Raw genomic sequence first — 23,012 nt, forward strand, 5'->3', positions numbered from 1 at the left:
GGCAGAGGCAGGTGGGAAGCAGTGCCCTGCAGGTTGGGGCTGTTCCTGGCACATTCAGCACTGGGGCAACTGGAGGAGGGACAAGTTTAAATTCTGCCCTTGAAGGATTTTCCCTGGAAAGGCAGAAGGGTTTCAAACTCTCCTTACAGACTGTGGGATTTAGACATCATTTCTTCTACAGGCAGGGCTGAGCCTTGGCAAAGGGGAGGGAGGAGAAAACAGAGCATTGAAAAAAGTGAGGGGATGGTTGCAGGAGAAATGTGTATTGGTCTGTGGCCTCAGTACAACTCATGCTGGAGCATACTCCTTTCCCACCAAGGGGCTTTGCTTCCCAGGCACAGCTCCTGGCAGAGCCTTTGGCAGCACAGTTCTGTCTCCTGGGTGCTTGAAGAGGAGCACGGGGAACATCTAGTGGCCAGCTGGCAGGGCTGTGCTGGGCATTGCCAGGGACGTGGTTACTTGAATCCAAAATAGAGTGGTGCATTTAAATGGATAAAGCAGCTTTAATCTGACATTTGCCATCTCTTCCTGCCTGTGTCTGTGTTCCTCTGCATCCCTCTGCAGAGCTGCTGTGACCACGCTTCCTTCTGCCCTTCCTCATCCTCATCAGCCTTCTCCACACCACCCATCCTTTGGCTGGGATATGATCTGGAGGAAGCTTCCAGCTCTGTGCCTTGCCCTGCCACAGCCTGTCCTTTCCTGCTGCTTCTCTGTGGCTCTGCCAGGACAGTGCATGTAGTTGCACAGGGAACTAGAGAAAGTAAAATCTGCAGAAGGGCAGCTGGGAACAGAGGGAAGAAGAGTGAAATCCTCAGGTTACACACTCTGATCCTCACTGTATTTGCCTGAATCTGGGAGGGGAGATTAGCCAGAGCAAACTCCACAGAAATCTGCGATGGCCCCTTGTGAGGTGTAAAAAAAGAACTGTGGCCAGCACAAGGAACTCCCTTCCCACAAATAGAAAGATCTCTGAATATCCTTATTTTTGATCACACCTCTGGCAGCCACAAATCCTCTTTGGACATATGTGTATCTCAGAGGAGGTGCCAAGGTGAACCTGCACCTGCTGAGCTACATGAGTAGGCGGCTGTGCAGAATTCCTGGGCGTTCTCAGACTGTGGCTGTGGCTGCACCCCACTTTCCTCCAGGCACAAACACATGCATCTCTTCCCTGTCTTGTCAGTTTAGTTTTCTCACAGCAAGCAAACTATCCTTGGGACAGCTGAATTTCCAGGAAGCCTGCCAGGGCGTAGCCCTCATCTCCATAAAAAGAAATGAAATGGGAAAAAAAGAAAGAGATTAGGTTCCCCCCAGAACACCCCTCGTGCTCCTCTCCTCCTCCTCGGGGGCGTCGGTGCTCATTCAGCTTTCCAAGGGCTTTGGATGGGTTTGCTGGGTGGGGTTGATCCTCCCTGGCTCCAGAGATGCACTGTCTTTCTGTCTGTATTTCCCTCCCACCCTTCTGTGGTAAATAAGAGCCATGTGTTGCAATGTCAAGCAGTTCCTCTTTGTGAACTGGGATGACTCCAAACAGGGGATGGAGTAAGGCCCAAATAAGGGTTTTCATCTCAAAACTAAACATCTTGCTTCTGAGCTCACTTATAAGTAGTTGTGCCTCTCCTCTGCTGTCAGTGGGTTTTCACTCTTGTCTCGCTCTCCCCCAGCTCCTCCACCAGCGATCTCTCTGGCTATGAGCATGGCTATCTGAGGAGGAGTCCGGATCAGTACAGCTCCCGGGGCAGCATGGAGAGCTTGGACCACTCCTCCCCCGGCTACCACCCTTGTCACCTGTCCCCGGCCAAATCCACCAACAGCATCGACCAGCTCTCCCACCTGCACAGCAAGAGGGACTCTGCCTACAGCTCCTTCTCCACCAACTCCAGCATCCCTGAGTATCCCGCCACTCCGTTCGGCAAGGAGCAGTGCTGCTCCCCGGACAGCGCGCCGTGCCGGGCCGGGCTGCAGGAGGGCCTGAGGCAGGCGGACATCAGGTACGTGCGGACGGTGTACGACGCCCAGCAGCGCGTCTCCGAGGAGTACGAGGTGAAGCCCTCCCTGCTCCCGAGCGGCGATGCCCGGGCCTCGCTGGATGGCCGCGGCCACGCCAGGCTGCTCGGCTTGGGCCGGCACGGCGCAGCTCCCTCCTGGGCACAGCCCGACAGCAAGAGCCAGCCCCCCAGGGGACCCCCCTTGCCTCCCGCTCGCAGCGACAGCTACGCGGCCATCAGGCACCACGAGAGGCCCGGCTCGGGTGCCGGCCTGGACCTGAGCAAGCCTGGCCGGACCCAGCCTAAAGGGGCCTGGGCGCCGCTGATCAGCTCCCTGTCCCAGGGCCCGCTGCTGAAACCCCCCTTCGGAGATGGGCATCTGCACACCGTGGTGGAGAAGAGCCCGGAGAGCAGCCCCACCATGAAGCCCAAGCAGAGCTATTCCCAGGCAGCCCAGCCGGGGCAGCCCCTGCTGCCCACTGGTGTCTACGCCGTGCCCTCCCCAGAGCCGCACTATGCCCAGGTGCCCCAGCCTTCTGCGGGCAATCCCGGGACGCTTTACCCAGCTCTGGCCAAAGAAAGCGGGTACTCTCCATCCCTCCCAGTCTCTTACGACAAGGCCGCAGCCAGCGGCACCCTGGGCTTTGATGAGAATGGAAACCAAAGCGCTACAAACAGATCGACCGTCTTCTACCAGCCCCCTGCAGCTGAGAGAAAGCTGGAAGCCAAACTTGTCCAGCAGAAACCTCCCAGTGCGGCAGGCCCAGAGCTCTCCCTGGCCATGTCAAGGAAGGAGGAGCTGTTACCCCTTTACAAGGCAGCACAAAGCCACCGTGAGACCCCAGGTACCACCCAGGCCTCAAAACCCATTTTCCAGGCTCCACAACCCCAGCCGAGGGATGCCAGTGAGAGAAAATCCCATTACCAGCCCAAAGAGGACTGGACACCTGGATCCCAGGAGAACAAAAATGGCAACGGGCAGTTAAACGAGAGAGAAGCTACTACTCACCACCAGTGGGGTCACGGCAAGGCCAAACAGTACGGCTTCTCCTCCCTGCAGAACATCCCAGAGAGCTCCAGGAGGCAAAGCAGCTCCGAGTTAAGAGACATGCAAGCAGGCGAGTGTTATTCCAGCACCAAACTGTCCTTCCTGAACAGCAGCAGCAAAGAGGAGAAGGATCACAGGGGACAGGGCTACAGACAGTGGAGCGATGTGGACCCACAGGCCTTCACAAGGCAGGAGGAGGAGGATGTGAGTGTGACTCTGTTCCATGCTGTCGAGCCAAAGTGCAAAGAGCCTCCTTCTCCACAGCACCCAAAGACCTCAGATTTCGGGAGGAGCCGGCTCAGCTCCAGCAGCACCCAAAGCTTTCCCTATGGCAAACCAGAGGCTGGCAAGTCCCGCTGCTCGGTGCTGGAGAAGGTCAGCAAGTTTGAGCAGCGGGAGCAGAGCACCCCCCGGCCCCAGAGTGCTGGTGTTCCCAGCTTCGGCCAGCACTACGGGCCGAGCAGGACGAGCCAGCCCTCCGGCACGAGAGGCTCCCTGCTCAGCCCAGAGGACATGCGGAGCAAGATGCCCACGGAGCTGGCCAGGGGCTCCAGCCCCTCCATCAGGAACGGGAAGCTGGACGAGGCTGACTGGCACCCCATAGAGCTGCAGATGGCGGCTTCGGTGAAGCAGGCGAGACCCAGTGACTACTACGGCCTGTGTCCTGAGAATGAGGGGCAAGGAAGGGCGGCCCAGCTGCCGCGGAGTAAAAGCACGTTCCAGCTGGCAGGGGAGCCTGAGAAGGACATCCTCTGGAAGGACAACATCCAGGATGCCCACGGGTTGCAGCTGGACATGCCATTTAACAGGGCCTACAGGAACAGCATTAAGGACGCTCAGTCCAGGGTGCTGAGGGCCACCTCGTTCCGTCGCATCAGCCCCCCGTTCGGGAGCACTCCCAAGAGGATGCCCCAGCGTCCTGCCTCGGCCCACGTGGGCTTGAGGAGCACGGCGCCGTCTCCGCACACGCCCAAGGAGAGGCACAGCATCACGCCCACGGAAGACGGTCTCTCCGCCCTGGACTACGCCAGGACACAGCACGTGCTGCGCATCGGGGGCCGCAGGCGGCTGACGGCGGAGCAGAAGAAGCGCTCCTACTCGGAGCCGGAGAAGATGAACGAGGTGGGCATCTCCGATGGGGAGCCGTCGCCCTTCTCCTTCCAGAAGAAGAGCATCCATTTTGTCTTCCCGGAGAACACGGTGGCTGACCGGCGGAAGATCTTCGAGAGGGACGGCAAGGCTTCCTCCACAGCCAGCCTGTCCAAGCCCGAGCTCAAGCAGCTCCAGCAGAGCGCCCTCGCTGACTACATCGAGCGGAAAACAGGGAGGCGGCCGTCCTCACAGGACGTGGGGCTGCTGAGGGAGCGCTCCCACAGCTCCTACCTGCAGGTGGGGGGCACAGACAGCCAGAGCCTTTCCTCTGCCTCCAGCATGAATTCCCTGCAGGACCAGAACCTTTACCGACGGAGAGAGTCCCTAGAGCGGATATCCAGGACGGGACGGATGTCTTCTACCCTTCCACCTGGGCTGGTGGACTACTTGGACACGAGTGGAGATGAGAAGGTGGGGCGCCAGGACAGCTCGGGCACAAGCTGGCCAAAAGCAGAGAGGTGCCGGGATTACAGAGCCAGGACGGAGCTCACCAAAGGCACACAGACAGACCCACTGGGCATGCAGAGCCAGCCTCGCTACAGGAACCAGGAACAGGTCTTTGAAACGCCCTCCACCGCCAGGAAATCGGGGAAATCGGTGTCTGTGGAAGACCTGCTCGATAGGTACGACAATCAGCCGGTCCCTGTGCACGTGCGTTCCAGATCGTCTCCCACGGCGGACAAGAAACACCAGGTATGTGGGAACGAGGTCATGTGCACCCACAAGCAGGGCTCTTGCATCCAGGGAATGGGGGGGGTGTCAGAGAACAGGCTGATGTTCAGTCATGGCAATTACTCTATTGATTGGAGCAAGGTTCAGTGCCTGCTGAGATAGACACAACTTCCTGCACTTAAATTAAAAGCTTGCTGGTGGAGTTCAGCTTTCTCCCTGCTGGGGCTGTTTCAGGGATGGCAGGGATGCTGGGATTTCAGTGCATATGCTGGTAGTGTGCATGTGTCCTTGCTGCTTTGGACATTCCACCAGGACATCCCTGTCCTTACCTGCCAGCAGCACTGGAGAAGCACTGAGCACCTTTCTGGGGGGGTGTCCCATTAAGGTGGCGATTCACTGTTGCTGCTGTCCTACCTCAGCCCGTTTTCCTGGTGCAAAGCAGAGAGGATTAAAGTCTGCTTGGAATTGCCTTGGCTCCCACTGTGCCTGACAGTGCTGGGAAGTGCTGGGCAGAGGCACTGCCAAATAACCATTATGTTTTGCCTCCAGCCCTGGAGGGAAACATCACAGAGAAAACTCGGCAGAGACCCTGGCTGCTCCATGTCCCCTACTTGGTGGTTGGGAACATTGCACTGATGTCACAAATGGGGAATTTGACTGACTCTGAGGATGGTAAACAGTAGAACCAACTAAATTCTTAAAGAACAACTGCCCAGACCAGCTCTTGAGCTGAAATCTGTTCAGACCTATTTAGGGAGCTGCAACTGCTCGAGCCACACGGATTTGCAGCAGTGGTGGGTCTGCTGCCCTATCCCTGTTTCCATGCCAAGCTCCATTCATCACAAACAGGGATGCAAACTACCAAAATGTGTGGACAGGCTCCTTGCTCCAAATAGGCTGAGTGTTTGGAGAGGCTTACATATTTACAGGGTAGCTGAGATCCAGGACATCTCCTTCTGCTCTTGCACTTGCTCCTGGCCCAGAACAGATTCTCCAGGTGCAGCAAAGTGATCCCAAGTCAAGTGACACGGAGGAGGCTCTGGGCAGCACCTCACAAACAGGCCCAACCCTCCCAAACTCCCCGTGTGCTCCATTCTCCACGTCCTCCCTCAGTAGCCCTCAGCTCCCACACCATGTCTTTAAATAGAGGGAGTTAAAAAAGCAGCTTGTGAATATCAAGTGACCGGAATGCACTTCCAGAACCACTCCTGTCTCATCCCACCATCGGTATTTTTCCACCCCAGCCAGGCGTCAGGCTCATCTCTGTGCCATTTTGTCACACTTGCTTTGCATTCAGTAAGGGTCCAGAACGAGTTAAGCTGAAGGCCAAGCTGTGACCCTTCCTCTGCCTCCCAGAACAGTCAGAGCAGCAACAAAACCAGACATCCAGAGAGAGAAAAATCACCAAAATGTACTTGCCAGTGACAGGCTGGACAACAAACAGCTCCAGTTCATTTTTCCCCAGGCCAGTCTCTCAGGGCGGTTCTTGAGATCTTTATTTCCCCCTTTTGGCTCATTTTTAATCGTTCATATGTTCAGCAGCCAAACCAGAGGTTCTGCCTGTTGGAAACCAACTTGAGGAAGAGGGTGAACAGCCCTGCAGACCTGTTCACAGGGTCTTAGTTCAAGTACAGAGGAAGGGAGAGCCCTTACTGCTGTTTTCCAGAGGGATTTAGCTGTATCCAGTTCTGGAATGAGGATTTAGTCCCACAGGCAGCAAAGCACTTGTGAAAACCCTGCTCTTAGATTTGTCTTCCAACATACACACCAATCCATAGGGTCTGTTTGAAAGGGAAGTATATGTTTAAGTGGGTTTTTTTCATTAGTTTTCTTTCTGATCCATCTCCAGTGCAAAACCACAGCTATAAGCATGGGGGACAAAGCCAAACCAACAGGGGGATTTTTATTTATTTATTTATTTGTGGTCTTTTGAGATTTTTTGTGGGAAGTGTTTATTTCCAGCTTAGCAGCAGACTTCTCTGCCTCACTGTACGTTTTTGAGGGCCTTGTGTACAGTGCTAAATGTTCCTTTCAAGCTGCCTACAAATCACGTTGCACTGTCACTGCAGGAATTTGTTTAGAGATAGGAAGGAATGGATAGCCATGGGGAATGACTTGCTCTCAGGCTTCAGAAAGCATTCTCATCAGTGTTTTGGTATTTTGTTTGCTTTCTGCTCGCTGTTAACGCTGTCTTTGTACTCCAGGAGCTGCTGAGAAGGGAGAGCAGTGAATTCGGCCCCATGGTGAGGGATCCCTTCTACGTGGTCAGCGCAGGAGCCAGGTAGGAGTGTGTCCATGTCCCCTCTGCCCCTGCAGGATCAGCTCTGGCCATCCAGCAGTTGTCATGGATTGTCTCACACCAAACTAGGGAAAACACCTGCACAGACACAGCTCTGGGCGTGCTGTGCCCAGCACACTTAGGAGGAGTTGCTGTGAGCTTTGTTTTCACTACAGACATTCATTTACTATCAAGTTCTCCTCATGTCATCTTGGGCCACGTTTCTGCAGCAAATTTCCAGTTCCATAACTTCCAAAATGTGTTTGATCTGCTGCTGGAACTCACATCCACGTGCCATCATAATTGAAGGGTCCCGAAGGAAAAAATACCTTGATGGTTTTCTCCAGCTGCCTCCCCAAAAGCAAGGGAACATTTGCAGGGATTAAAACCAGGAGATTTCCCCCATCTTCCTGAAGTGGGGGCTGGCCTTTAGGCTGCTTCCCTTCCTGCAGGCAGGATGTTTTGCTCAGCAACAGGGGGAGAGAGAAATGTTTTTAAAAATAGAAAAGTGTAATCACAAAACTCATAGTCTTAGGACTTACGTAACTCTCCACTTAGCCATGGATTGTTTTGAGGTTAACTAGAACTGAAGTTGATCGTGCTGTATTTACATTTAAATAATAAATAGATGTTTGCCCTAAGCCCTGAGTGCCCAAACAACCAACTCCCATTACAGTAAAAACCATCAAGAGGGACTAAAAGAATTGTTCACAAAGGAGCTCTGTTCCTCACAAACTTGCAGTAAAATGCCAGCCTGCTCTGTGCTCACAGTGGGAGTTAACACTGCTCTCTCCAAAGGTTTCTCCGCACAGCTCTGGGGCACTCAGTGACAGCTGGAAGCAGAGGAAAGCTCCTACTCTGGCTGGGCCATTTTTGCCCCTAAGAAGACATAATGTTGTTTTAAAGGGACCCAATCTACCTTCAGGCACATCCTTTTAGGTTTATTTAAAACATGCCCATTTGCTGTGATTTGGAATAACTTTTTTCCATGTTTTTTCCTAAGACAACAATGCAGCTGTTTCAGTTGCTCCTGCCTCCCTGTTTTTCCTGCAGATGGCATTTCATCCTGCTGCTCGATCACTACTTGCAGCTTCCTTTTATTTCTTTCTTTCCCCAACCTATTTTCCAAGTAATGGGATTGAACACCCAGACTGAAAACAAGTTTATTGGGGCACGAAATGCAGGTTTCTCATTTTCCTGCTTCACTGCACAAAGATTATTGGTTATTAGCAGTTTTGTGGCGTTTCTGCTGCGCAGGCATCCCTCATGCTTCGCAAGCACATTTCTGCTGGGAGACGGGAGTCGCTTTCTCTTCTCGCTCAGAATTGGATTTCCCAGAAGATAAAATGAGGATAGGAGAAGCGTTCTCCATGCAAGGAGGCAACACCAGGCAGTACAGGTTATGTTTTTCGGTTTCCTTGGGACACAGCTGCCTAATGTGCTGCAGAGGAGATGGTACCACCCCTCCCACAGCTCTTGCTCGAGGAGGACAAAAACTTGTCAGATGATGAAGTTAGGAAAAAACCTTGGTCAGCAATCACATGGTCCAGTCACATGTGCTCTCCCACTGCTCCCCAGGTGCCACACAATATTGGGAACGGGTGTTGCTCCATCAGTTTTAGAATCCACAGTTGCTTCCACAGTAGGAGAGATCTTTCAATTAGAGAATTGCCATCTGGTGTTCCTGAGGAACACTGAGCATCTGAAAAGAATACACACTGCTACTGTCCAGGAACCACAGACAATACCAAGAGCAGCCTGTCTGGAAAGTTTCCCCAGCCCCAGGCGCAGGCTGCCAAATTCTATTCTCAGTCACACCAGAATAAAGCCGGAACAACCCACGTTTTTGACAGAGTTACTCTTAATTTGTACCAGTATATCTGGGAACAAATCTGGGGCCCAAGTCTCCAGCATCACAGATTGGCAGTGTTGAGAGTGTTTGAACAATGCATCTCAAGAACAGAAAACATATTGGCAGTAGAGCTTTATTGTGTTTTATTGGTTTATGGTACGGCCTCATGTGTTCAGGCCATCTTTTCTGGCATCTGCTGGTGTCATTATTACTGCTCGGTTTGTTTTCCAGCTAAACAGCCATACAGGCAAGTAGGTTTGGCTCTGGATTCCGAGCAGGATCCTCACTCCAAAGGCTAGACACTGTTTCTCAGACACACCTTAGAACATCCTAAAAGACCTGGAAGGAATAACTCACCCCACTGGCTTTGCAGCCTTAACATCTGCTCACAGATGGAATGTGTTGGCTTTGGAGTTTGTCACACCTGCCTGTCTGAGGGAGCTCTGTTTTCTTACAGGGTTCCAAGGCTGTAGGAGCCTTTTTTAATTTTCTCTGGAGTCAAAATAGTGCATTTTTTGGCCTTGTCTTGTTCTTGGAGACAGTTGAATCATTTTAATGGCACCTCTCCAACAGGAGCCGGATAACATTATGGGAATTTTTGGCTCATAGAGCTTAGAATTACCAGCAATTGAGAATGAGGTTTGATGGGAGATAATGTCAAATAATCTGTCTTACAGAAGTTACTACTAAACCCATCTGTAACAAACCAAATTGAAACCAAGGCTGGAAAGGAAGCCAGGCATTAGGTTTTCCTAAATTTTTTTTCCATTGAGTTATTGTTGTGATGCCTGCTCCACATGTGTGTATTGTAGCACACACTGAGAATGATGGGAGATGGTGAGTGGAAATGGATCCGGCTCAGGATTTGACTTCCAGTTTCATAGCACAGCTGCACCTCACCTAGACCAGCAGGCACAGACACTGGCCTCTGGTAGGGTTGATAATTGATTCATTAAGGAGGTGCACAAGAGCTTTTCCTGCCCATTGATTAATTGTTAATCTTACCATGGTCTGTCTCTTGGTGTTTAGGTCTTTCAGCAAGAAAGAAAGAAGCCTCTCAGAGAGACTGGCATTCACCAGTTACTATCCCCACCCTCCCCGCAGCAGTGACGTTGTCGCTGGGTCCACCACGCTGACAGAGAACCACAAGCTCTCAGAACTTTCCAGGCCAGATAGCAGGACTTCTGCATTTTTCCCCGCCCCAACAGAGGCAAGGAGTCACTATCCTGAGCAAAAGCAAGGCTTTAAACCCTTGTTCCTTAACCTTACTCCTTCTGGATCGGGCCAGCCCTCCCCCAGCACACCCACCCAGGCTCCCTCAGACTTCCAGAGCACAGGCGAGGGCCAGGCTCTGAGACAGCACCATGCCAAACGAGAGGCTCTTCCCCCTGAGGGCAACGGGAATCTCCAGCCACAACCCCTGGATGCTGTGCAGGATAGATCCCCAGAGACTCCCATCGAAGAAATGGCGTGGAGAAGGAAGGCCGGGCTGCTCCACAGATCCTTGCCCCCTAGAGCGGCGTGGGTTCCTCCGGTCAAGGACAACAGCTCCGCGAGGGCCGTGGTGTCTCCCCCAGCGGCTGGGCCCAAGCTCTCCCAGAGGTGGCAGTCCCTGCCGACACAGAGCAGCACTTCTTCCGACCCGGAGACTCCTTCTCCCCAGGGGACCACCCAGCTGCGGATCTCGGAGTCGGGGCTGCAGCTCACACCCCCGCCCTTGCTGCAGGACGAGGGGGACGATGAGGTGTTCGTCGCGCCTTCCCAGCCACCCTTCTCCCCGCCGCCACCATCCCGTCCTCTTCCCGAGCTCAGCTCTTGCACTTCTGCCAATGGCACAGGGGAATTCCCACCTCCCCCTCCAGCCGTGGCACTTGAGGGGAAAAGGGCAGCTGGAGACAAATCCCCCCGGCTCCCAGAGGAGGCCAGTGTGAGGTAAGGGCAGGCTGGAACGCGGCGTCTGGGGCGGTGCAGGGCCATATACAGTAAGATATGTGGGGCTCAGACAGCTGGCAGTGACCCCGCCTGCTATGAGACCCCCCAGCTGCCAGCCGGATGGGGAGCTTGCTGTATGGGCACAGGGACAGACAGACTCACTGCCTGGATGCCAAGAGCATCATCAAACGACGTGGCCAGGCCAGGGCACAAAGCTTGGTGGGCCACCAGCATGTCCACTGGCAGGTGGTCCCCTATAACCCCCAGGAAAGGGGGTTATGGAGGAGAAAGTTTCCTGATCTGGTTCTCCCTGCAGATTTCAGTGGGGTCGCTTCTGACTTGCTCCAGCATGAGGAGTTGGAATGGCTGCTGACTCCTTCCAGTAACTGGTTTTTGAGAGACAGCTGTGAAAATCCATGATGGGTTTATCCGAACAGTTAGAATCCCCCAGAATGCATTTTAGACCTTGCACAAAACAATGCTGTTATGAAACAGTGACCATCTGCCAAGGAGTGACAACACAAGTATGTCACAGTCATGCTGTATAGGGCAAATCTCCTGAAGGATGGGACTTTGGGCAAGGTGCCCAGCTGGTTTAACTCAGCACAGCTTCACACTCCCAGGGAGCTGCTCTAATATCCATCCAGGAAGAATCTGGCCGGGGCTATAGCAGTGATTGGCTTTTCCAACATGACAAGGACAAATGGGTAGGGGCTGCTCAGGATGGCACTCCCAGGTAGGGGGACACAATGTCCTCCAGCTGTCAGCAGAAAACAAAGTGACATGTTACTCACTGGTTCTTTTTGTGTTGGAAAGACAATCCAGCAGTGTCCAGACTGGGGGGATGAAATGCTTCTGGTGCCGGAGCTTCACACTGTATGCCTTTCTGTGTTGGAATGAGAAGTGAGACACAAAAATGAGAGAGAAGGAAAACTTACTTGTTGAAGTTCTTCACCATGTGTTCACAATGGTCCTGGGGCGTAGGTTTATCTTCATCTCACAGAATTTTTCTTTCCATAGCAGCTTCAAAAGCTTTCCCAAAGCACCAGCTGAGAGGGGGATCACAGGGTTGGGCACCAGTATCGGTGAAAAGAACCGGCCCCTCTCACCAACTGCAAAGAGGACTAGCTCTCCATCTGCTGTGGACCAGCAGCACCAGTCACCTGCCGCTTCTGAAGGGCCTCAAAGCACTGATACACAGCCCATAACTCAGCCTGAAGGTGACCCCAGAGAGCCAGAGTCAGAAAACACCAGCCCAGACTCCGCGATGCTCAGCACAGCACCTCCAGTGAAGGCAAAGAAAAAGACCCCAGAGGATATTAAGTCAGAGGCTCTGGCAAAAGAAATTGTCCACAAAGACAAGTCTCTGGCAGATATCCTGGATCCAGATTCCAAAATGAAGACTACCATGGACTTAATGGAAGGGATTTTCCCCAGTGGAACCAGCTTGCTGAAGGAGAACAACATGAAGAGGAAGATGTCGCAGAAGCAAGTCAGCAGGATGGCTGTCAGGGAAGACACGTAAGTACTGCGGGATGGGGATGAGGGCTGGCACAACTCCCTGCTCCCTCACTTTTAAGGCCAACCTGTGCCCAGTGTGTCTGCATGTCTGCAGGTGGGCTCTGGTGGAGAGCAAGTTCCGCAGTTCCCAGGTACAGGGCCTGGCAGGGCAGTTCCAAATACCCTTTCTCATGAGCTGGGCTGTGTGGAAGGCAGTGCTGAGCTTGGTAACGGGAGGAGATGAACCAGCCCTAGAGATGTTACTTGATTTTGCTCTCTGGACCTTTACAAGCTGAAGCAATTCAGTCCAAAGTGCAGGAACAGACACGAGAGTAAAATCCAGATGAAAATAATGACAGGCAGAAAGATAACGAGAGGCCAGATTTTGGAAGGAGGCTTGAGGGGACCTGCTTACTGCAAGGTCAGCCCAAGTCCTCCAGTGTGGGTTTTTTTAAGATAGAAGCTGCCAAGTGGCAGCTGGAGAACCATCCAGGAATCAGTTGTGCTGCACCATGCCAGCTGAGATGGCCGGTCTGGCCACCTCCAGCCGAGCTGTGCTGACTGACCCCCAGCAAGGTAAAGCCTGTCCAGGGCTGTAACCAGTCACCTTTAAACCCAAGGGCTGTGCTGGGCTGTGACAGCAGCTGACACGCCCCCTCTGGTGGCAGGAATCCGCCTTATCCTTGTGGGTAATAACGCTGGGAAGGTACCAAACGGGCAGTGCTGGAAAACCATGGCACGGGGAAAAGTCAGACTCCGACTGAACTCCTCCTTTTTCTTCACTGTGGTGTAGGAGAGAGGAAAAAGAAGCTCCCGTCACCCTGGTCACCTGTCCTGCTTATTACAGCGTTTCAGCACCCAAAGCAGAGCTGCTGAATAAAATCAAGGACTTGCCAGAAGAAGTAGGTGAGGAAGAGGAGCTGCTGGACATCAACGAGAAGAAGGTAAATTCAGCACACACCACCACTGGCTGCTTACATTGCTGAAATAACAATAAGCCCTACAGTGAAGTGCATTTCTATTTGGCAGCTCTCAGGTTGCGTGGGAGCGTTTAGGCCACCGGTGAAGCTTCATTAGAGTGACCCAAATGGAATGAAGAGAGTTGATCTGAGTACTCACTGCAAACTTGAGTACAAATCTTGCACCACCCCGAGGCAGGCCTGTCCCATGTCAAATGCTGGGTGTACAGGCTGTAAGGAGCAGTCCCAATCCTGTAGCAAGGAAGGAAAAAGGAGAGGTAAAACAACTTGAGCAAGGCCAGCTCAGTTTGAAACAGGAACAGAGTGTAGCTAGTGACTGCACTGTCTGAGGGTACGAGGTTTTCCCCTAAGATTTTCCTCTTCAGTGAAGCCAGTTCACCCATTTCACCTGCTGTCTGTACTTACTGCTTCCAAAGAAACATTGGTTTCTCTTTTTCCCCCACACTTTGTTTCTCTGACCCACTGAAAGCCACAGGGACCTTAGTGGTTCAACCTCCATGTGATGGCTTGGGAGGGAAGAGAGCAGGGCAGGAGGGGAGGAAACATTTTCCTCTCTCGTGGAGGCTACATTTCACTGAGGAATGGCCCCTCCATTTCTCGCTGGAGGCTTCTGTGTCCTGCCTTCCAGGGCTTTTGCAGGGCCTTCTAATTTGCCCCTGTGGTTGTCTCACATTAATCACCTGGTAATTACAGACATGCTGCCTAGCTCCCAAATCCTGAGGAGCCACAGGGATTGGGAGTGACTAAACAAGATGAAGATGCTCCAAGCGTCTGACAGGCTTGCAAGTAGCTGTGAGCCTGCCATGGACAGCCAGGCCTCAAAGGTTACATTTGCATGGAAAACCAGAAATAGATGGGAGTGATTAGGCCCAGGCAGCACAATCTGCCTGGTGTGTTTGCTCATGGTCTGTGTGCAAGAACATTCTCACAAGGGTTACCTGAGAAGCAGCTCCTCTGGGAGGTCATGTGGCTAAACCAAGCTCATTTGCACTGTAAGCATGCAAAGGTTGGTTGGCCTTTGGGATCGCAGGAGAGTCACTGATTAACAAACACAAAAGTATTTTTTGCAGGCCCCTCCAGCTCCCCCACCTTCTGAACACAGGTACGTCACTGCCAGCAGTCCCTGCCTCCTGCTCTGGAGGGCAAAGTTCCTGGAGCAGGGAGGAACAGCATCTCAGCCCCTGGGAAGGACAGGTGTTAGGCTTTGTCTCTGGGCACTGCTGAAGGGAGAATCCACAGAAAGGAGTTCCTTTTGATTTAGTACCACCTTTGCTGCCTCTGCCCCAGAACTACCCTGCACCAAGGAGTGACTTAGTGGTCATTCCGGGGAGCTGATGTTTATTTTAAGGGAATATTCCTCACCTTTTGTTCAGCCTCTGCGTGTGTGTGGCAGCTGAGAGCAGGCTGTAATGCAGCCACAGAACAAAGCACACCAAGTGTTCCATCTAGTGGTGCCTGGCCATACACCGCCGTGTGCTTCCCATTGCCAGCCCAGCCTTGGGACCCCACTGAGAGGCCACCGTGGGCATTAGGGCCAGCTCAGTGATCCCCCCTGCCTCACCAGTGTTTGAAGATCCTTCCTGTGCTGGAGCAGACTGCTCCTGCCTGCAGTTTGGATGGAAACAGGACTGTGAGACAGTATTTTCACAGCAGATTAACACACGGGTAATGGGGCCTCAGCAGTGCACAAGCTGGAGACACTGAAAATCCTCACCCCTTGTAGGAAGAGCTTTTCCTGCTTGCAGTTCTGAGTAAATGGAAGCAAGAATTGCAAGCCCCAGGCCACAGACTTTCTTTTGCATATGTCTTTCCACTAAATCCTAACAGAAATTAGGATCTTGGGCACATGTGCAGCAGTGCTGTTTGTGGAGTAACCGAAGCCCGGGGGCCTCCTTTTCTTTGGCAGGGAAATAGTTGCCAGCATTTTTCTTAGAATGGGTTTGTGCTCTTTGTGTCTTTGCTTAGACACTGAGTAAACTTAGAGCATCATTGGTGTAAACTCTTTGTTGATGTCTCTGTGTGGGAGGAAGTTGTTTTGTACAGTTCAAGACGTTTCAGGCTGGGGCAGGGAGTGGGGAACATGCCGGAGATGTGGCTACAGCTCTTTTCCCTTGAAGGTTTTAAAGAACATACATCTTTCAGCTGTAGGTAGCTGGGTATCAGAACATGGTACACCAAATCTGAGATCTCTTCTATAAATGTTCATGGAGCACATACACGTTCACACAATCTAGTCAGCTACCTGGATTAAGTCCTAGATGAGGAATTCCAGTGTTCTCTCCGTTTCCTCCTTAATATCTTCTTTGTCAGCTGTTGCTGACATGACCCTGCTCCTCAGGAACCACAGCCGTATCCTCCTGTTGTCGTCATCCATGTGGTCAGGGTGATGGTAGCAATGTGTTTCCCCTCTGACAGGCTGAGCTCATCGGGAGCTTGACCCACAAGCTGGAAATCCTGAAGGAAGCCAAGGAGGGCCTGCTTGCAGACATTAAGATGAATAACGCCCTCGGAGAGGAGGTGGAGCTGTTGATCAGCACGCTGTGCAAACCCAACGAGTTTGACAAGTACAAGATGTTCATTGGCGATCTGGATAAGGTGGTGAACCTCTTGCTCTCCCTCTCAGGACGCCTGGCCCGTGTGGAGAACGTTCTGAGTAGTCTGGGGGAAAATGCCAACAGTGAGGAGCGGGTACGTATCCGTGGTGTCTGGCCTTACTGGGATGTGGGGCAGCAGCAGCCATCACAACAGCATACCTTACAAGGACTTCCAAGGGCTGCCAGGAAGGTAGCACAGGTGTCCTGGAGCTTATGGATGAGCATTAGCAAATGCAGGGTTTGTCCCTGGGAACCTTGATCCCGTCTGTATAAACGTCAGGGATCCTGTGGCTTTTGTCTCGCCGCAGAAGGGCCATGCTGGGGACAGCCTGTCTGTGCCCCGTGGCCAGAGGAGAGCTTGGATGGTGCTGTGCCTCCTGGAATAACCCACTCAGTTAAAGCCACATTTTAACATTCTTTGGGTGGTTTTTGAAAAGGCAAAGCTGGGTTTTCCTGGTAGTTGTTGCTTTCAGGCAAGTTTTACTGACTTCCTTGGAGCACTTTCTGCCTCCCATTGACTAGAACATTCAGAGTCTGATTCAGTGGGATTCACATTCAATCCATAATGAAGGATTCATCCTCCTCTCCCAGGCTTTTGACTGCGTGTCTGGGAGCGTGGCAGCCAGCCGTGGAGGTGGTGCTGGGAGGAAGGAGGGGGGGAGCAGGGATTTTGGTGCTGCTGGTGCTGAAGGGCTCTCTCTGGTGTGTGCAGAGCTCGCTGAACGAGAAGAGGAAGCTGCTGGCTGGCCAGCACGAAGACGCCCGGGAACTCAAGGAAAACCTTGACCGTCGGGAACGGGTGGTCTTGGAGATCCTGGGCAACTACCTCTCCGAGGAGCAGCTCCAGGACTACCAGCACTTTGTGAAGATGAAGTCTGCACTCCTCATCGAGCAGCGGGAGCTGGACGATAAAATCAAACTGGGCCAGGAGCAGCTCAAGTGCCTCATGGAAAGCCTCCCCACGGACTTCACACCCAGGGATGCAGCAGCAGCAGCTGCCCTGGCTGCAGCACTTGCTACCTCCACGGGGGTCGGTGGTAAAACACCTCCAGCAGCCTCTTCCTCATGCTAACCTGTCCCAGGTGGACCTGGGACATGGTTCTGCTCCAGTCTGTTTAATCCAAGTACTTGGCAGATGGTTCTCTACAAAGACAATGAAAGGAGACAGGTTTAAAACAAGATTTTAATGAAGGAAAAAAAATAGCAATAATAAAGGTTTTGTTTTCCTTTCCTTCCACCTCTGCTTCCTGGAAAGTTACATCAATGTGGAGGGAAATCTCCTCCTGCCAGAGATAAGGAAGAGTCTCACAAGAATTAAACACATGACCTTTAATAAAACACATGACCTCCTCTCTTCCTGCCCTTTCCTGCCTACCTGGCACCTCATTAAATAATGAAGGATCTAAAAGAATGAAGCCTTAAAAATAAAACCAACCCATTTTACTGAACATTATTGATATTTATATTTTTTAAACAACAAGACAGAATGTGTAAGTTTTTGTACATACTCTAATCAGTTACTTGATTCTACTTTGTTCTGTACGTAGAAAAAGACATTTAATTTTGTATTTTGTGAAGACCTTAACAAAAAGAGGGAACCCCAAAGATAGTCATGCAGTAGCTTGGAACATCTCATCGTGGTTTTGTTGCTATTGTTGTGGTTGTTTTTTAATATAATAAAGGGCTACCAGAAGCAGCTTCACCCTGTTTCAACACACGCTAAATATACCATTAAGTGGCCTTGTGAAGGAGATTTTGGCCAGGAAAATACAATCTTTCCTCTTCTGGATCTTGTGATCCTCTGAATCTGGACTTTAAACATCTTTTATGGCAACCTGCATCTCAGGAGTCCCAAGTTAGCCAGAAGTAAGGAACTCACTGCAGGAACAGGGAGGGAATTCTGTCTTTGTTTTGAATCATCAGAACTGTGATCCGTGCTTCTGTTGCAGCCTGAAGGGTCTCCCTGAGATGTGTCAGGAATCTCTACTGACAAGATTTATAGGCCTGGTTTTGTGAGGGGATGATGTACACTAGGACTTCTTTTTTTTTTCCATACAGCAATACCTCGTTTGTCTGAACACACTTCATCAGGAATTATTTTACAAGCTACGAGAAGCATTAACTTGAAATCCAATACTCTCTTCCTGCCCACGGAAATTATGCACATGAAATGATGATGGTGCACCCAAGAGCTTGCTGTAAAGTACATTCCTTCTCAGTTTGAATGTTCTTTAGGCTCACGCAGCATTTCACGACAACCTGAAGCAGCAGAACTGCTACTTATGCCTTAATAGCCAAATCAAAGCAAAACTAGAAAGAAAAGTATCTTTAGGGTCACTCAGGAATAATTATTTGAGTGAAGTTTCAGGGAAACAGTGGGGGGAGCTGTTTCAATCCAATCAACACATTTAACTTGCCCTAAAAGAATTCCTACTCTCTACTGCACCTTAGTTTATTAGGTTTAAAAGCTGTTTTAATTCAGATTCTTTTTTTTGCAACCTCCCTTCCATCCTACGCTGTGCTCCCATTGTACATAGAAGCATCAGCTAATGAGGCAAGTGATAGTCACTGACATTTTTATAACAGCTTATATTTTCAGGTGAAAATTGTGTTAAGGCCCATATTTCTGAAGTAAGCACAAACTGTCTTTACCCAATTTTGTTCTAAAATCACTCTCTTAACTGCAGAGTTTGCTGAGGTTTGTAGCAGCACATCTTGACACTTATTTAAAGGTAATTAAGCATTGGCCAAACCTAAAGATTTACTTCTCAGTACCTTTGGCAAAAAGCAGAACATATTCATTGCTCTTTATCCCACCTTGCTTTTCTCTTTTGCTTATGAAACTAGAGGATAATGGAAACCCATTTCCCAGAGTGAGGAAATGATTTCATGGCACATGGATAGCAGGGACAGAATTTTACACTTAATGTCCAGTCCTTGTAAACTTACACAAATCTGCATTTTGGGTCTGGCTGTGTGAGGTTTTTAGACCTGAACCAGTATTTAAGTGTCTGCAGGAGAGAAAGCCGGCAGACCAAATACAGTAAGTGCTGTTCTCAAACAGTTGGCATTTCTTTGCTAAAAACGAGCCTTATTTCTGTCTGAAAACATCCATTTGGGATACTGGAGTGGAATGCCCCACATCCCACCCTGCTGCGGGGACCTGCCTGGGTGGCCTCTGTCTGTAGGTGACGGTGGGGCTCCTTCCCAAGTCACTGTAGGGTACCTGTGTCAAGTGCCTTGTCCAAAGCCATCTCCAGGGAAGTCATGGAGTGTTAAGGATCGTCTGACAGTCCCCCTCAGCTGGCCACAGGTGACTGGCACAGTAGGAAAGCACAGTCTCTCTTCAGGGGCTTGAGGAAAACCCTAGTAAGGACAAAGCAGTAGCACTTCTGACATACAGTGCCAATTCCAAGCAAAATCTTGTACAGAGGCAACTGGGCACCTCACTGCATTATATGTTTGCATATCAGTTGGAACACAGCCTTTTTCCTGAAATTATTATCTTCAGTCAAAGCAGGTCTTTTAAACCCTCTCAACACCTCCATGCTTTTAGCAACATGCTGCACCCATGGTCTGCTCTGCTGTGCCACGGATATAAGCACTGAGAAAATCTAGTCATCCAACTTAAAATTCACCTTTTTTTATCAGAGCCCTTGGGCAATTGATGGTCACAAGGAATTCATGTCAGATGCTTTCCTCAAGACCAAATCCAGTAAAGAGTGGTTACATACCAGGTTCTGTGGGCTCTAAGTTTACACACAAGATCTTTTGTGAAGGTTACCTATAAAAAAAAAAAAAAATTGGTCAAATGCAGAGCACCAGAACAGTTTATGTGTCAGGCCTGATCCATCATCTTTACAACTCAGCTGCTGTCGTGATTGCTTAGGCTGATAATTAAGAAAAGCAAGTAAAGCAAACTGGATAGCATTCCATACTCCACACAAATCCTGAGTATTAAAGGTGTGGTGACTCGTCATCTGCAAAATGGGAAACAGAGCAAGCATTTCATTAGAGAGCCCCTGCTTTAAATCAGCATGAGCAAACCAAGGCAGAGACCCCATCCCGGGTTTCTCCATGCCTTATTCAACCAAGCCAATGTTTACATAAGAGCTGTTTATTCCTTTCTATCCCTGCAGAGGGGATGTGTGCTGACCGTGGCACAGCTTTATGGTTTGGCTGCGTTCCTACTGAACTGCTGCTCGTGCCTCTGCACACAGACTAAGTGTCATACACCTCTGGTGCCTTACAGGGTTTTTCTAGCAATGTGTTGCTAAACAATCATCCTTTGTACTGCACAACTAAATGTGTTTGTGGCCAGCTTTTGTGCCGCTTGGTGTGCTTCAGTGCCAAAAATCCTTGCAAAAATCTGCTTTCTCGGTGCGTGTTTCAAGATGTTGGGGAGACGTAGCCAGCCAGGCTCAGCACCCTCAGAGGGGCTTGAGGGGGATGTCAGCACAGCTCTGCCTGTTTTGGGCTTTGGCATTAGGAAAAAGGGCTCGTTTTCCCCTACATCAAAGAGAAAATAGGGTACATGTGAACAGGAAACATTTTCCTCTATGGTTTGCAGCCTAAGGCCATGCCCTTCTGCTAAGGAGGCTTAAAACAAAATGAGAAAAGTCATCCGTAACTTTTTAAATTCTCATTTGTTTCAGCACTAAGTTAATTTTGAGGACTGAAATGCAAAAGAAAAAACAAGCAACAAAAAGCAATCACATAATTCAGCTGAGGAAGGCAAGAGCTGGTGAAAGCATGACCAAATACTGAGGAAGCTGCTTATGAGGGACCTGCTTTTGCACAGATTGTTGCGATTCTGCTGAGGTAAAATAAAATTGTGATTAATAAAAGGTATCCAGGGCAGTTTGGAGAGGCTGAAATTGGAAGACGAGAAGGTCTTCCTGTGGTGGGTGGTTTTGGGGTAGCAAAGGGGCTCTGCGCAGAAGTTTCTCGTGGCCCTCCCTGATGGTTTCTGGGCACCATTTTACCTCACGAAGGGTGGAGGCGCCTCGAGCCCCCCGCCGCCATCTTAGGGGGCTGTGAGGGGGGGCTGTGAGGGGAGCCCTGCGTGGCAGGGGGCTCCAGGACACCCCCGGCACCCAGCCCTCACCAACACCTCAGAAACCCTCCCAAACCTCCAAAAGTCACCACAGGGCTCCCTGCCCACCCCTCCAAGTGTTTTTATGGCTAACACCTGTGGGTAATCGGGGTTAACGAGGGACAGCGGTGCCCGGGGGGGCAGCCTGAGGGGAGTCCACACGTGAGGCGCTGCAGGAGGACGCACACCTCAGCTTGATTCTGTGGAGAAAAGGTGAGTAAATTTGTATTTTTATGCATTTTTTTTTCCCTCATGGGACAGCATGACCTGCTATGGAGCAGCTGGGTCAGGGTTGAAGGGGGAAAACGGCAAAATTGTTGGGAAGTAGGTGCTTTGGGTGTTGGGTTTCTACAGGGGTGTCCAAGGGGAGGGAGGGCCCCAGCATGTGGGGATGTGAGGGGGTCTCAGTGTGGCAGAACTTGCCCTCATCCCTTGGCTCCTGTCCAGAGGAGCAGACAGGACAGGTACAGAGTTTGTACTTAATCTGATCCCAAGGATATCCCACTCCAGTAGCATCCAGTTTTATGCTGCCCAGACCTCCATCACACCACAGGAAAGGGGAACTGTGTGCTTCCTATGAGCTGCCCCAAAATGGGGCAGTTATGAGGTAATGCAGTGTAAAGTTTGAGGCTGACTTTCTGAAAACGAGTGATGAAGTTGCTTTTGGTTACTAAATGTTGAAACTGGGTCTGAGGGAGCAGGAGGGGAGAAGACGAGGGAAGAACACAACTGTCACCTCTTGCAGACCTGGTCACCTTGTTGCTTTGTACAGTGAACACCAGTTAATTTCGTATTTGTTTTGTTTGGAGGAAATTGTCACGCACTACTTTGTTTGTAAATTCTGAGGGAAGTGACCTTCCTAGTTTCCCACGCCCCACCTCAACCTGGAGCGCCCCTCAGCTGCCCCAGCACACACTTACCCCAGCACACACTTACCCCACACACCATTTCTGGGTGCAGTGTCCTCCGTCTTTTGAGGCTGTGACAGTCAGTGTCACATGCAGGCTCGTTTAGCCACAGAGTCACTCAAATGGCCTATTTCTGTCAAGTGAAGTTAATGTGAACCACTCAGGGAGAAGTTATTTTTTGAGAAGACAAAGCTGCTGGTCTGTCTTAGCCCTCACTGCTCTTCTGGATTCTGCGTGAAAGTTTAACTCCTGTCCTATCTACCATTTCCAGACTCACCTTTTTTTTTTAAACAGTTCATTATTTGTTCTCCTCTCCTTAAGTGTGAGGTGAAAACATACATCAATTAATCTGTATTGATAGAATCATTTAGATTAGAAAAGACCCTTCATATCAAGTGCAACAGTTAACCTAACACCACTAAATCCACCATGTCCCGCAGTGTCCCTCCACATCTTTGAAATACCTGCAGGCATGGTGGCTCCACCACTTCCCTGGCCAGCTGTTCCACTGCAGACGTTTTTCCTCGTACCCAACTAAACCTCCATGTTACAACACAAAGCCTCACAGCTGCTTCTCAGGAGGTCTCGAGGTCCGATTTCCCTTGCTGTGATGCTGTAAGGAAGTATAGTGGTGACTGCACACTATGCAGGATTTTGATTAAAAAAAAAAAAAAAAAAGGCAAAAAACCAAAATCTGCATCCTTAGGCCATGCTGTGGTTCTTCCAGCTCCCTGCTTTCCCATTCACTGTGTCCCTCACTCTGCCTGCAGCAGGGCACACTGTTCTGGCTTTTCCAAATCGCTCCAGCAGGAGAGAAAGTCTTGTTACCACTCCAGGAGCCAGCCAGGGCACTCTACATTTCCTAGTGTCACTTAGAGGAACAGGAATATTTATAGCTCTGGGACACAGGAGAACAAAACTCAAGCAGCAGGAAGTGCTGGCAAAGGGATGCTTCCTTCCTACCCTTTCTCCTATTTTGTGGTCTCCTTAGTGGTAACTGCCAGCACTAAAAA

At 50.8% G+C, this 23,012-nt stretch overlaps 1 protein-coding gene across 1 annotated transcript; it reads left to right on the forward strand.

Moving 5' to 3' along the window:
* Window positions 1–1,480: 1,480 nt before the first annotated feature.
* On the forward strand, window positions 1,481–17,686 carry SHROOM3 (shroom family member 3). The gene is made up of 8 exons (XM_025896798.2): window positions 1,481–1,542; window positions 1,665–4,881; window positions 7,065–7,141; window positions 10,020–10,922; window positions 11,943–12,443; window positions 13,216–13,366; window positions 15,818–16,090; window positions 16,709–17,686. Exons 1-8 carry the CDS (start codon window positions 1,481–1,483, stop codon window positions 17,066–17,068), a joined length of 5,544 nt encoding a protein of 1,847 aa, XP_025752583.1. The 3' UTR covers window positions 17,069–17,686.
* The last annotated feature ends 5,326 nt before the right edge of the window (window positions 17,687–23,012 follow it).

This window comes from Manacus vitellinus, unplaced genomic scaffold, assembly GCF_001715985.3.
Source record: "Manacus vitellinus isolate BGI_N305 unplaced genomic scaffold, ASM171598v3 scaffold_112_pilon, whole genome shotgun sequence".
NCBI classification, from domain to species: Eukaryota; Metazoa; Chordata; class Aves; order Passeriformes; family Pipridae; genus Manacus; species Manacus vitellinus.